The sequence below is a fragment of the Polypterus senegalus genome, chromosome 12 (assembly GCF_016835505.1).
Source record: "Polypterus senegalus isolate Bchr_013 chromosome 12, ASM1683550v1, whole genome shotgun sequence".
NCBI classification, from domain to species: domain Eukaryota; kingdom Metazoa; phylum Chordata; class Cladistia; order Polypteriformes; family Polypteridae; genus Polypterus; species Polypterus senegalus.
In genome coordinates this window covers 74,124,117-74,139,162 of record NC_053165.1, presented here as the reverse complement: position 1 = coordinate 74,139,162, position 15,046 = coordinate 74,124,117, and the positions used below count along the sequence as shown (strand labels likewise).

Genomic DNA, 15,046 nt, shown 5'->3' with positions numbered 1-15,046 from the left:
GTACTTTTTTTTTGTGAAACGGTTTTGAAATGTTGGTGTCATGCTTTGTTGACTGTTTATGCATGAATTCTAATAGAGTCGAAATAAACTTCTTTCTTTCTTTCTGTGTACAACGTTCTTGTAATTCGATATACTTTACACACTCCCAGTTCACTTTATTTATTTATTTTTTATTACTTTTAACTAAGTCTGCACTCTGAATCAATTTCTCCTGCGCTGTGCCCGACGCTACCGGGATGATCTTCCGCTGCCCGCAACTACAAATTCGGTTGCAAAAACAGACGAAGGAATCGACGGCTATACACTTGAGGACGCCTTATGGACTGGCCTTACTGTGCTCGGCATGTCCTTCCTTAAAATGTCCTTCACTTTTAATGTACTGTTTATGCATTTGCATAACATCCGCTTTTCAAAAATGTCCGTAAAGAAAATGTAGAATATCAATACGATACGAAAATCACCGTCCACTAGCTGAATATTTACGTTTGTATTTTTTTTTGTCTCGATGTAAGTACTCCAGAATTGTTTTTTGCGACCAAAAATTCAAACTTCAGGCGGTTGTGCTTCACTCTCAGTTTTCATTTTCTAACAGTGGAAGAAGTTCCAGCTTCTTCTCGTCGCCGCTTAGCTTAGGGAGCGGAAAGCCCAACGGGCTGACCGGCACCGTTTTCCGGGCTGCACGGTGGTGAGGCTACGCAAGTTTCACAATAAAATGTGTTGTCTCTCGCAACGCCTCCGTATGTGAACAGAGATCGAGTGTTACCACAAATACACGTTAAGTGTTATTTAATTTAGCATTTTCGGTTCATGCTGTATTGCAAATGCCATTTGACGAGTATCCTGTGTGGAGTTTGCATGTTCTCCGTGTGTTCCTGTCGGTTTCTTCCCTGGTTTTATGCTGATTCACGCCTCGGGTTCGTTGAGAGCCCGCCGTCATGGCTCCTGCGTTATCGAGTCTGGGGTTGGGGGGCATTTCAAAAATGGATGGACCGAGTAGGACTAAGACTCGTCATACAGCTTGCTTTATACATCTGTTGGGTGAATTCCCTTATTTATATGCCGGTTTTACGCGCCTTCATTCCATTTATTATACTACACATACATCCATTCTCCGAACCCGTTATCCGGGGCAGCTGGTGCAAACACTCCTAAAAATGATGGTTCTTTACTGGGCCGTCTAGTTGCTTGTTGAACTATTTCTTGACAAATCGCCATTTCGTTCTGGGACGGGGTTCTTTGCATATGAAGTTAGTTATTTGTGCTTTGTGAAACTTCCTAATAGAAATATTTAATGTACGGCGGGTTACACAACAGGTCTGAAGAGATTAAGAAAACCTGTGTAGCCGTTTGCAGTGGCAGCCCGTTTAAAATCAGAAACCCACTGGTATTTCACATCAATTTACTGCATGGAGTCGGTTACAATTCTAAAGAAATAAAAGTTCTTTCTGGAACCTTCAAGAGGACAGGTCGTTTAGGAACCAAAAACGATTCCCCTATGGCGTCGCTACCTTCAGTTTTTTAAAGTGTATCTCAGTACTCGAAGGGCAGAAGTTAGGAACAAAACCTGGACGGGGCGCCACACGCTCGGTCCTATCAGTCCTAACCTTCTGTTTAAAACGAGTTTTTTATTCTTTTTATTTAATTTTTTAATAAAGCACGCTTTCCTCACAAATGCTGCAATTCTTTCAAGGCTTTACATAAATGTTAATAAGAAAAAGCTGTATTATTGCTATTATTATTACTATTATTTTAAAAGCACTACTGCTGAACAGATGATTTATTTTTAACTAACATTTTCTGCTCTTAGTTTTAGTCGTTGCGTTGGTAGAAATAGCAACAAGCCAGGTTTCCGCTTCAGATAACCGGTTACCATCAGCCATGTGAAGTCTATTAGACAAGATAAGACGGCCATACAAGGGCACGCTTCTGTTGAATGAGAAGTGCCACTTGCTGCGTGGGCAGGTTTCCATGGAGACCGGTTGGTTACCAGTCCAAATAAATCCACAAATAAAAAAGAAGGTCTGCGAGCGCAACCGAAAAATAAAAGGGATTCTGCTTCGGAGCAACAGGGAAAATGAGTCAGACAGGCTGAAAACTGAATTCTTATGGCAAGGCTTTAATTCTTATCTGTTCACTTTTATACGTATAAACAAATGTTGATAACGGAACCTTTGGCTAAGAGCGAGCCTGGTGTTGTTTCCATAAGGCGTATGCTGAGGGACATGTGCGGGCTCTTCTCGCTGCTTTCTCACCAGGGCCTTTCACCACTTTGTGAGAGGAAAAAAAGAGCAAAAAAGGCGTGTTTATCTCTTTAAGGGGCGGGCCGTTCAAGGCAGGGGGGCGGGACGAAGGCCGTCGACACGAGGAGGGGGTGTGAAATTTAAACAGGTCCTGGATATCGCACTGAGCTGAGCTGAGCTGCAGTGATTCGCAAACACGGAAAAGTCGGACCCTCCAATTATCCATCCGTCCGTCCGTCCGTCCATTGCTGGTGGGGAGAGGGAGCCTGTCCGGGCAGCAACAGAACTTGTATGACAGTTGTGCTTTTGGTCTCCACTGCTATTATTATGTAAAAAAAGAATTAAATGAAAGAGAAAAGTTGTGCAAAACACAATACGCGTCATTGGTACTGAAAAAAGTTGACGTCAAAAGTGACAGAACAGACACCGTCGCTATGCTTTTGTTTCCTCGTTACATGCAGTGGAAACCATAAATCAACTCCTATTCCAGATTTTCCTTTTCCCATTTATTTTGCAATTCCACCCCACACTCTTAAAAATAAAGGTACCCTGGTTCTTCAGAAGAATGCCATATGGGAGCTGTTTTTGGTTCCTAAAAGAACCTCCACATGAAAGCTTCAGAAAGAACCCTAATTAAATTAGATAAGAAACAGAATCAATAAAAAGCCAGGAACAGATGATCCAATATTTGTGAAATACCAATGGGCTCCCGATTTTAAAGGACTCGCTATAGAATCACACAATAAAGATTTCTATTTTGTCCACATATTAGGAACCTTAAAAGCCCCCAAAAAGCTAACCCCGACAAAAAAGTCATCTTGCCTTTGTTGTTTTGTCACCTGCTTTGATTTAAAATATGATAGTCAGTTGAATTAGTAATACTTATTCACATTAGCTTTAGCTCTGCGAGACCCTGAATTATAATTTGTGGTTGCTCTTAATAGATGGGAGGATTTTCTGGAGCTTTATTTAAAAACTATGCATTAGTTTGAGTACGTGCAAAATTACTGTTTAATAGTTTTTATTTGTGGTAAACAATACTATTAAATGTACAAACACCCTGGGTTTAGCAATGGATATTAGGTTATGTAAGAAACAAAAAAAATAAAAAAGTGTCTAAAGGTGTGCAAGGTTCAAAACAAAAGTGATTCGCGTAAATTTTAATAATTTAATAAAGTCAGCATTGCTTTCGTGGGCCGCTTCACTCCGCCCAGTGTTGAGGGGAACCCGGAGACAAAAAAAGAACTACTGGGGGTGTTCAATTTATGTATTTAAGTTACTTTAATTTAAAATCGTTAAATCTGCTGGCATTACTTAACTTTTCCAAGTTTCATGGACTTAAATGTGTCGGATGTCGTACTAACACAATGTGTTACAACAAAGCAAGCACAATCCGTCTCCTTCACTGTTGTCATTGCTCACTTATTTTAAATTGAAGTTACTCAAAATTAATACTTATGTAACCCTCAAAACGTGGTATTCCCAGTTTTCGTCTACGCCGCTCAATTGAGTTCGTTTATCTTAAAATAATCAAGTCTGATGTACAGGACTATCCCAGATTTGCATAAAATATAATACCGTACATAAAGCCCCGCCCCTTTTGTTGACAACATGATCCAAACGAACTCCGCACCTTCATATACTTGAAAGAAGGAAAGACTTTGAGCAAATGGGGTTTCCTCCAAAATAGCGAGGCTTTTGTGCAGGGGTTGTGGAAGCCGCTTTATAGAAGACCTTTGCTACACGTATCCTATCCTACTTTAGAAAAGCAGCTTTTTCTTTGTTTCCAGTACAACGATATTGTTAATGTTCACATTACATGGGAAATGCAATCAGATTTATATATATATAACATTTACACAGTAAAAATTACAATCCACAAAGCAACTTGAAAGTTCAAATCAATTCAATTACCGTCTGCAGTCCTCTAAACGCTTAAGCAACCCTTATGTCGCTTGTATTTATTAAATCGCACCACTGTCCACAATTTACATTTATATGTAGTGGAATAAGGTTTAGATGGATTGACTTAAGAAAACTATGTACCCTCACCTACAACAAATTGTTTAATAAACATGCTAAATTTCAGTTTAATGAAACTGAATCAGCTACGTTAATTCTACACAAATACGTTAATTTAATTTATTTTAACTGTGTCAGATTTTCTTAGCGTCATCTTAAAACGAATGCTTCATTTTAAAACTACTCTTTGTATGAAACCCAATGGCTGAATGAAGTTAATTTAACAAAAATAATTTTTATGAGAGGCGTAACGGGTTCAAGGCAGGACCCGAATCGTGTAGATGGCCGAGCGTTTCGGCTGTGGACACGACGCCATGTTTCCCATATCAGATACCAGAACTTACAACTTATATTTACAACAGAACGTACCTATTTAAGTATTTATTTGTTGAAATAGCTTCTGTAAAAAAACACATTTCCCGCAGTGGACAAATAACGTTTTCTCTATCATTTATATAGCGCCTTTCACATATGTATCATAAACCTAACTCTTTAGAATCACAAGGTATCTAATCAACAAAACAAAAGGGCCAAAAACGTGCGCTGGGAATGCAGATGTGTTTAATAAACGATTTAGAGGACATGCAATTAATTAAAATGATGTGACTCTTCTTATCATTCATGAAACTGCATTAACTATTTTTACACATGTTCGCACAATCCCAATTGGTCTGATGTCGTCGTCCATACCTGGATTCCTGCAGCGTTTTTCGGTAAAATGAAACAGCAACACGGCACCCACGCTCGTGCTCCGCATGCAAGGACGAGTTCTGCAATCTGAGCTTGGGCTCTCCGGCAAACGCGTCACTCATCAGCCATCCTGGATCCGTAATACGGCGCCTTATTGGGCTGCGCGGTTCCACTATTGCTCGACAAACAACCGTTTCCTTCTGATAAACGTTATCTTTGCATACGAAGATGGCTCATTAGGCTTTTAAAAAGTTCCTTATTTTTAGAAAAAAAAAGAAGAAACGTTTAATGAATGCTAGGCCACCACTAGCGGAGCAAGCAAACCCGAAGTGAGCCTGTGTGACTGACTGTATGCCGCCCGAGTCCTTCTAAAATCAGGAAGACAGCGGGATTTCACAAATCTGTTGTCATTCATGTTTGTTCATTCTGGAATCTGTTACAGATCTAACCAAATAAAGTGCCTTTTTTAAGAGTGCATAAGGAAACCGAGTTATCCAGAAACCCTTCACATAAAGGTTCTAAAGCTCCGTCAATAGGCAAGAACATGAATTTCTGAAATCCCATCGTCTTCGTGAATTTAAAAAGACAGCGAGCCTGTTGTGTTCAGATCTTCTTGATCTGTTCGTATCCTGACGGTGGTCTGCTATTACATCAAATACTCGTGTTTTGCTCACATACAAAGCCCAAATAATTATAAACTCTACGCGGATTACAAAATGGACGGACTGACAGACGCTTGCTGGTGTTTGTGTATTCCTGTTGGATGTGGCACTGACTGCTAACTTTCACTACAATTGCGTGTTATTGTGTTGTGTTGAGTCACATTGAATTACGTTTATAATTTGTATCGTGCCCTTCAGTGACTGAGCGCTGGCGCAGATGTCTTAAGATTCAATTACAGACTTTACTAATCACACAACGAATACCCGAAGTAGTTTGAAGTCGATTAACGTGAAATATTCGTGTGTTCTATTAGTCCCACTAATCAGCGAGCCCCTACGCCACTGACAGGTTAGCTTTTTTTAATTTACCGGGCGCAGTTTCGTTACACCCGAGTCAGTTTCTCACCTGGCCAGCGCTCCCCTCAGGAATAGCTTCAGGAAAGGCGAGTCGAGAGTTTGGTGAGAAATAAATGAGAAGAGCTCCCTGGGGCAGGACATCGTGGGGAAAAAAGGGTGCTGACATTCACGTACTCGGGCACTGGTGCAAGCTTAAAATACAATACCATTTATTGGTGTATAGCCCAAAATCACACAACGAGTGCCGCAATGGGCTTTAATAGGCCCTGCAGGGAAAAAATGGAGGAAGGCAGTTCAAAGGGAGACCCCTTTTCAGGTATGTTGGGCGTGCAACAATAGATAATATCCCATAATAAGATTCGGATTTGTTCGTCGGTCTGCCCGAGTCCACAGATCGCCTTGTTGTGTGAGTGAAGGGGCTAATGATTTAACGGCATATTTTGTTTCGACCTCTCATAGGAAAGCCGCCTTTACATTCATGATGAGTGAGAATGCGCGCAAACCGCAAACTGTCCCATTTGCTGACAGGTAATTAGCTACGCGATTATTTCGTCAAGATTAATTGATGGTTTAGCCTAAACCAGAAACAAACACAACCCGGAGATGATGTACCAAATCCCGACGCACCAATGTGTCCAACAACACAACTGCAACTGATGGTAACGAAATCCAAACGGAATACTGGGACTGGCATGCACACAGAGATCACCTTCATGCTGCTGAGTATTGCCATAAAAAGTGAGCTCTCACTTGGGGATCTCAATGGGCATTCTCATTTAAATCATTCAAGTTCAGCAAAATTTCATGTACAGATTTTTTTTTTTTTAATTTTGACAGCTGAATCAAAATCCAAAATTCTTTAAAAACAACTAACTTCTGTAATGACACAATTTAAAGAAAAAAGAAATTGAATTGGCAAATAAAAAGAAAAACTTTTTTCTCCTAATTCGTTCAACACACTTAAAAATGCTGGTTCTAAAATGGTACTTCACTGAGTTGTCTGGTTCCTGCTTGAAAAAGAGCCTTTGCATTCTGATAAGGGGCCTTTGCATGTAACGTGAGTTCCTCGGACTTTGAAAAGGTTCCCAATACGCGGACAAAACATAAACCTTTAACGTATAGTAGGCAGGATACTGGCAAATGGAGAAAACGGGAAGTGAGTCGAAGTTAAGACTTCTGTACAATCGAGAAGCCACTGAGATTTCACAAATCTGTTATCATCTATTCAAAGCCAACGTGCCAGTTAGGGATCTAAATAAATCGGGGGTCTTTGTGGAACCTGCATTTGGGCGGTTCTTAAAATGGCCTCGCTTTAGCGCCTATATTTTTATGAGTGTAAAGCTCTGTGAATTCTTTTTTGGGTGTCTATGTTTACGCCATCATGACCACACGCTCCGTAATTTAACGGTTAAATGACTGGCATCTAACGGTGAACGTATTGTCACGAGCAACAACCAATCAGTGTACGGTTTTGAGTTCAAGAATACCGTCCACAATTAGAGTTCTATCTTCGTGCGTAAAATTAATCTTAGAATTGTCTCAACGAACCAAGTTATGTGCAGGGTGCCTGATGCATACCCCTGCACTAGTGATTTTATTTACTTGCAGGAATCTAACAAATATGTACGTAAAACACATCAAAAGTCTTTCACTTTAGTCTTTGGACAAAACCCAGCGCTTACGGCTGGCAATGCATGTTGTCCGGTGGAGAAGAAAAAGCTGCTGTTGTGATGTTGGGGTGTGTTACAGTTTAAAGAGAAAATAAGCCTGCATACAAGTTTCAATCAATCAATAAATAAATAAAACGCACTGAAAAACTTATTTTGCTAACCATATTTAAGTTTTTGCAGGATAACTGTCAGGGGGATATCAGGAAGAATGTGCAGCAAAAGGGCGTTCCCTTATGCAAATATATTAGTTTTATGCAAATATAGAATTCTACACCATTGTTCATGTACGTTCACGTTAAAAACCTCAGAAGTCTACTAAAAAAGCGACCCCACATAAAAATGATAAAAAAAAGATGACAACAATTACTCATATACAATGAATTAGTATTGACAGGTGAAACAACGATTTAACGAAAATGCACGTGCATGTATCTATTTAAAAATCCATTTATTGTATTGCCGTTTTTACCGTGAAGACACGCGGTAAGTATGACGTATTTCTAACGATGTTTTTCTTTTTCCCCGGCGTGGATGTGTTCCACAGCTTGAGGACTGTGAAATCTCCATGTAGTTGGGCAAGTCTACCTAAAGGCTGTTTGTAGCGCCCTCATTATTTGGGGGTTTTAATAATCACTTTAAAGAAATAGCGGTTCTCCAGTCAAGTCCTGGGGGGATGTACGTGGCTGAAGGTTTTCCTTCCAACCAGCTGCACATCCAGCAGCCCCCTTTACCTTTAACTGGCCTCATTGTTTAAATATCCTCTTATTTAACTGTTTCGTTAGATGTTTTTATTTACCTCCACTGTTTATTTACCTTCATCGTTTATTTAGATGTCCTTTTGTCTTAATTTAGCGTTCAGAAAAGTGCACTACTGTACTGTTCGATTTGCATTTATACGAAATGAAGACCCGCTCCTCAAACAAGGCGGCCAGAGTGTAACGTGTAGATGACTGACAGCTGAGCTGCCAATCACACAGTGAGGAGCAGAGGCCAGTGGGCGGCTCCTCTCAGTCGTCTGCCAGTAGAATTGTACCATCATCACTAATATTAAATCGAACGAATGTCGATTCAAAACAACGCAAGCGAAATAGTTCATTTTAAACTTTTTAACCTAATTATATTAAAGTGCAAAACATGTCAACAGACAGATTCCATCCAATGACTGGAATAACATTTACAGAATGCAACTTAACACTCTTAAAAATGGCACTTTAGGAGTCTTTACTGGAATGTGTGGTTCTTCCTATAGCCATTGCTTGACCACGCACCTTTTCATTCTGGGACGGATTCTTTGTACTTTGAAAAACGTCTTCATATTTTGAAAAACACAAAAATCTTTAATGTATGGTGGTCGTCTAGAAGGACTTAACAGGTAAAGAAAATCGGGAGTTAGCTCGTGTCACTGAACCCAAATGTATTACCATCTATTCCTGCTTATGAGGATACGCTCTGGCACCTTCATTTTTAAGAGCGGCACGTGCTTAGTACACTGAAGTCTTGTGGCACTCTCACTACATTTAACTCTAATTTAAAAGTGATGGCTCCTTTACCTTCTAGGAAAACAAAAATGCGCTTGGCAGCGCCCTGAAATGCCACCCTGACACCTTCATTTTTAAGAGGGATGCTGTCCGGTGGAGAAAGAAACTTTTCTTTTCTGATATTTTCTGCTGCGCCAGTATATTGAAAATAACTCCATAACCTCAACAACCATTTCGGAACACACTGAGAAATGATTTGGCTCCCCATCATCTTACAGGGCGGATACGGTGGCTCAGTAGGAAGAACTGGAAGGGGCGTTCCCTTATGCAAATATCCCAGCTCGATGCAAATTCAGAATCGCGCACCGCGGTGGGTTAACGGCGCAGCAACAGTCACTCAGACAGCTAAAACAATGGCGACAGGCATATTTACGCGCATCTATTTCAAATTATTCTATCCGCTTACTGCGAAAATACACGGGGACCATGATGCGTTTTTACTGTTTTTTTTCAGCGTACGTTTATTTTTTGACGTCTCTTTCGACTCTCTTTCATTTTTCTTTTTAACTCACTGTTTGCGTGGACTTTCCTCTCTTATGGATGTCGCCGTGCTGACCATTAAAGACGAACCCGGCAGATACCGAGCCAATCGACACTCACTGCTAAAGGGCGCCCATTTTGGGGTTACCGATCTGTGTTACTTAATAATGTCATAAATAAAAAGAACATGTAAGGAGAACAAAACACCAACAAAACAAAAGAGAATTTCTTTACTGCTTCATTCAGTAAAACAAATGGCTAGTTTAGAATTTCTGAATTGATTGCATGCAAAAACACAAACAGCGAAATGCCACCTCGCTTAATTATCGTATACTTTTAAAAGATGACGGTGCCAAAGTGTATCTTTAGAGCGATGCCATAGTACAACCATTTCTGGCTCCCAAAAGAACCTTCCAGAAAGATCCTTTATTGATTCAGATGAGTAGCAGGCTCCGTAAATAACACACGAATAAATAACAGCACAGCAAAATCAGCGGGTTCGATCACAACTTGATGATATGCATGGGCCACTCTTTCTAAATTTAAAAATTTGAAGGGTTACTTTCACACGTTCTGCTGTGCTGATTTGAGAAATGCCGATGGCTTCCCGATATGTGAAGGACTCTCACTGCTCAAAGTCACGCAGGCTCCGTTGTGGTTGCGTGGATCTCTCGGTATCCTGCCAATCGGACATTAAAGGTTTCAATTTTAGAAATCTTTACAAAGCCAAAAGTCCCGCAATGTCAAACGCAAAGAATCCCGGTGCCGCGCCGTTAAAGAGCTTGTATTTTTAAGAGCGAGGAGTCCGACTAAAAGAAGACGTTCGTTGGAATGAAAAGCTGCGATGTTGGGTGCCCCCCATGTCTGAACCTGAGGAGCTTTGTTCTAGTGGACTCCCTTTAATTATTCGTCCTAAACCTAACTGTTAGAAACAACTTGTCCCTGTCCAGCCGGAACATCTGAACGCGTGTAATGAAATAAGCGGCCATAAAACACCAAAGGGTGATCTTCCTCTGCGAAGTGACGAAATAAACTTTTAAAAGCACACCAGGAGTACGGAGTGTGTAGGGGCTTCGCGGTAAAAGAAGAACAACTGTCAGTCTCTCCATTAAAGCAAATGTAATGAAATTAAAAAGTATTAGATCGCTGACCGCTGCTTTCAAGGATTACCCGTCGTGTCAAAGAAATTTGGCTTACAAGAATGGACGAGGGGCCTCTCGGGACAAGATGACTTTTGCGGAGGCAAACAGCGTCGCCTTCGTGTCGCCGAGTTCTTCACGAGCATTTATCAAGACATAATACGACGTGAGAAGAGATAATGAGAGGAAGGGGGGTCCCGGGTCCCGGCTGTTATCATGTCCATTCCGATAAGTGAAACACTTGTAACAACTGCGGCCGAAATCCCATTCACATTTTCACATTCCCTGTCCCAGAATTTCAGTCCGAACGCTCCGGAGCTGCGCCTCCGCCCGCACGTTCGTGGGGAGTCCGAATCACCAGGCTTAATTAAAAAGGGTCGTTTTTATGTCTACAGCGGAAGGTTTAATGAAAAAAACTGTGGTTAAAGATTTAAGTAGCCGATTACAAATCCATTAAGTGTGCTCCGCCCGTTTCTAAACATTTAAACAACAGGCTGCGAGTGGCCCGTTTTGATTGTCCTGGGAAGACGAAGGAGAAGGAGGCGCATGCAGACCCCGAGTGCAGTGGCGGTCGAAGCCCATTTGGAGCCCTGGCCAGGGTTGATTGATGTTGCCCCTCGTTCTCGGTATTATTAGACTTCGAGAACTTGTATTGATTTGCCAGAACTATAAATCGTAAAAGAGTCTCCGTCAAGCGATGGCTTTAAGTGTGTGCATTTTTATTCCGTTCGCTGATAGCTGAACACTTTAAGTAATCATGTCTGTTTATTTTTCCAGATAATACTAAACTCCATGCATAAGTACCAACCAAGGCTGCATATCGTCAAGGCGGACGAAAATAACGGATTCGGCTCCAAAAACACCGCTTTTTGCACTCACGTCTTCCCAGAAACGGCCTTCATTGCAGTGACATCCTACCAGAACCACAAGGTAAGCCTCTCATGTCAACAGGCTGTGTCTTGGAACTCTCTTATAATAAAGGGACACCAGAAGTGCGCATCACGCTGAAGTGGGCTTTGGCCAGTTCTTGGTGCACCGTGGGGTCATATGGTGCCCTGTGTGAGGAGGTCCTGCGTTGTCCTTTGTGTTTCTGTGTTGTTTGCGCTCCTGCTGTCACTCTGTTTAAGGGCTGACTGGTGAAGCACTGGCTGGTTTTGGACATCTGACAAAGGGATGACCACACTGGTACAACTCGAGTTTGGGGTCTGCATCCCACCATTTCATTGAAATGCCAAAGGGCTGACAACATTTCATGGGCAGTCTATTAAAGAAAGCTACAGAAAAAGAAGACACTGTGATTATCAAGTAGGAGAAGTCTTCTGATATTGTGGTTGAAGAGGAAAGAAGGACATAACAACAAGGACCACCACTTCACTGTTAAAAATAAAAGGGCAGAAACTATTCGTCAGAGCATGAACCATCTTTGGGTCTCAAAAGAACCATCCACAAGAATGTTCTAGAAAGAACCTTTATTTAAATCCATAGCATGTAGGTGTATATAGATAGATAGATAGATAGATAGATAGATAGATAGATAGATAGATAGATAGATAGATAGATAGATAGATAAAGAAGTACCATATAACATAGGCAAACAAAAGTGCTATATTTCAGATAGATAGATAAGGAAAGGCACTATAAAACATAATGGGTGGCATGGTGGTACTACTGCCTTGCAGTAAGGAAGCCAGAGTTTGCCATGTTCTGCCTGTGTTTGCGTGGGTTTCCTCTCACAGTTCAAAGACATTCAGGTTAGGTGGACTAGCAATACTAAATTGGCCCTACTGTGTGGTTATGGTGTTTGTTTGCTCAGCAATGGTCTGGTGCCATGTCCAGGGTTTGTTTGTGCCTTGTGCCCTAAGCTAGCTGGGATAGGGTCCAGCAGAACCCCCCGCAACCCTGTTTAGGAGTAAGTGGGTTGGAAAATGTCTGACTGATAGATATATACGAATGGCACAATATAATAGATACATATGAAAGGCACTATATAACTGACTGATAGATAGATAGATAGATAGATAGATAGATTTGAAAGGCACTATATAATTGAAAGATAGATAGACATATGTTGAAAGGCACTATATGATAGATAGATAGATAGATAGACATATGTTGAAAGGCACTATATGATAGATAGATAGATAGATAGATAGATAGATAGATAGATAGATAGATAGATAGATAGATAGATAGATGTGAATGGCACTATATAACTGATAGACACCGCCCATAAAATGCCAAGAAACTGTCACAGAAACTGTATTTGTCACCCCTGGGGTTCACTGCTATTACTCCGCTAAGTGGACTTCACTCAGAAGATGTCGGTGTGAAGGCTTTACAGTTTGTACTCATCTCTGCTGCAGCAGATTTCAACTTGTGGAGTGTCATGTTAAGCTGAATTTGCGTAGAAACGTCATGACTGAAGTAAGTGCACGGCTCTCAGAGATCATTTTTACAGTATGTTGCTCCCACTCAGTTATCTTAGGTGGAGTTTTCTCACTACACAGTACTTTGCACTGATTCACCTGAATATGGGCGTTTGTGTTTGTCGACGTTACGCGTTTGTTTCTTGTACAACTGACATCATGTGTTTGGTTGTCATAAGAGCTCCGTTAATTCATGCTTATAAAAAGCCAACGGGTTTCTCTGGCGTACAGTCAGCAATCCCATCAGGACGCAGAGTTGCCACATCAGGTGATTTTCGTTTTACATTTTCCATACACACTTGAACAGAGTTGTTCTTTAACACTAGAATTACCAGAGCCTACGAAAAAACTCGTAATTCCGTCCCACCTTAAACTGCTTCTTAAATCCCTTCACACCTCTCCGCCAGCGCCTTTGTCTCTAAATGTGCTGATAAAAGAAGCTAGGAGCAGCCGGCTATTCCATCCCCCCACCAATTTAGAACGTGCACGAACTTCTCTCAGCTCATGCCTTGATTGAGTATCTGGGAGTGAAGTGGAGTTTTAGAGTGAAATAATAGATCGTTGTTTGGAACACACGCATTTCATGTCTGTTCCGTTTCTACAGTAATCTGTGTCAACACATTGTTAAAACAGAAACTTTTTTATATTCTAGTAGTAGATGACAAAATGTAGGCATAAACTATATAATGTATGAAGCCTGAAGTCCAAATAGCAAAGAAACATTTTCACAAGAATAACACAATTGCACTTTTATTCAAACATATAACTGCAGAAAGAAAAAGCCGCCTTAACATGCGACATTGACACCAATTTACTACAACTGACTCCGTGGTTCAATAGATACAGCCCCGCTTGGAATCAAGGGTCACGGGTTCGATCCTGCGCCCTCCCTTTTGAGAAGTAAACTGTTCTTAGTCTTACTGTTTTAGAAAAAAACATACATTTGATTTCAGTCTGTAACAGCCGGTGCAATTTATGATCTTTGTAAAGGTTAGCTTTTTTTTTTTATTCACTTTTCATTCTCTCAGTCGCATTCAGAATCAATCCATACAACCCCATCTGACACGGCTGTTTTCACTAAAGACGCGCTATAGCTCTGCAGTGTACCACGATGCATACTAACGCCCCCCACCCCGGTTCTGACACACAAACGCTGGCGAAGCTGCCTTCTTCGTATCTCACCGTCACTTGCTTTTCTTTTTATTCAGTTTTATTGAGTGTTCCTGCCAGTCCCCGCATGTTGCTGTATGCTTTTTCTTTTGTACTCCAGGACATGGTAAAGACCAGTAACTTCGGCGCTATATGCAATCATCAGACACTCCCCATCTGCCCGTGTCGTTCAAACACAGGAACATATATTGGTGTAAAAGTATAACAAAAGTGCACTTTTATTCAAGTGCACTTTTTCCATCGCCTTTTCCTGTAAGAAGCAGTGTACACACTTCTCTCTATGCTGTGGTTTCTATTACACACCTGAAAGAAAGAGACAATACATATGAACATATCCAGCATACAGCAACATGCGGGGACTGGCAGGAACACTCAATAAAACTGAATAAAAAGAAAATCAAGTGACGGTGAGATACGAAGAAGCAGCTTCGCCAGCGTCTGTGTGTCAGAACCGGGGGGGCGTTAGTATGCATCGTGGTACAGCACAGAGCTATAGCGCGTCTGTATTCTGTTTCTTTTGTACTCCAGGGCACGCAGAGGAGAGAATAGTAAAGAGCAGTAAGTTCGGCGCTATATGCAATCATCAGACACTCTCCATCTGCCCGTTGTTTTGTTATACTTTTCAATACTTTTATACTGCTCAAACGGGCAT

The 15,046-nt window shown here is 41.1% G+C and overlaps 1 protein-coding gene across 4 annotated transcripts in view; it reads left to right on the top strand.

Moving 5' to 3' along the window:
• LOC120541050 (T-box transcription factor TBX5-like) overlaps positions 1-15,046 on the top strand; it is a 112,266-nt gene that overhangs the window by 50,296 nt on the left and 46,924 nt on the right. For all 4 annotated transcript variants that reach the window (XM_039772312.1, XM_039772315.1, XM_039772311.1 and 1 more), the window contains exon 6: positions 11,576-11,728. In XM_039772312.1, the coding sequence (XP_039628246.1) occupies positions 11,576-11,728 (153 nt within the window). The remainder of the gene's footprint in view (positions 1-11,575; positions 11,729-15,046) is intronic.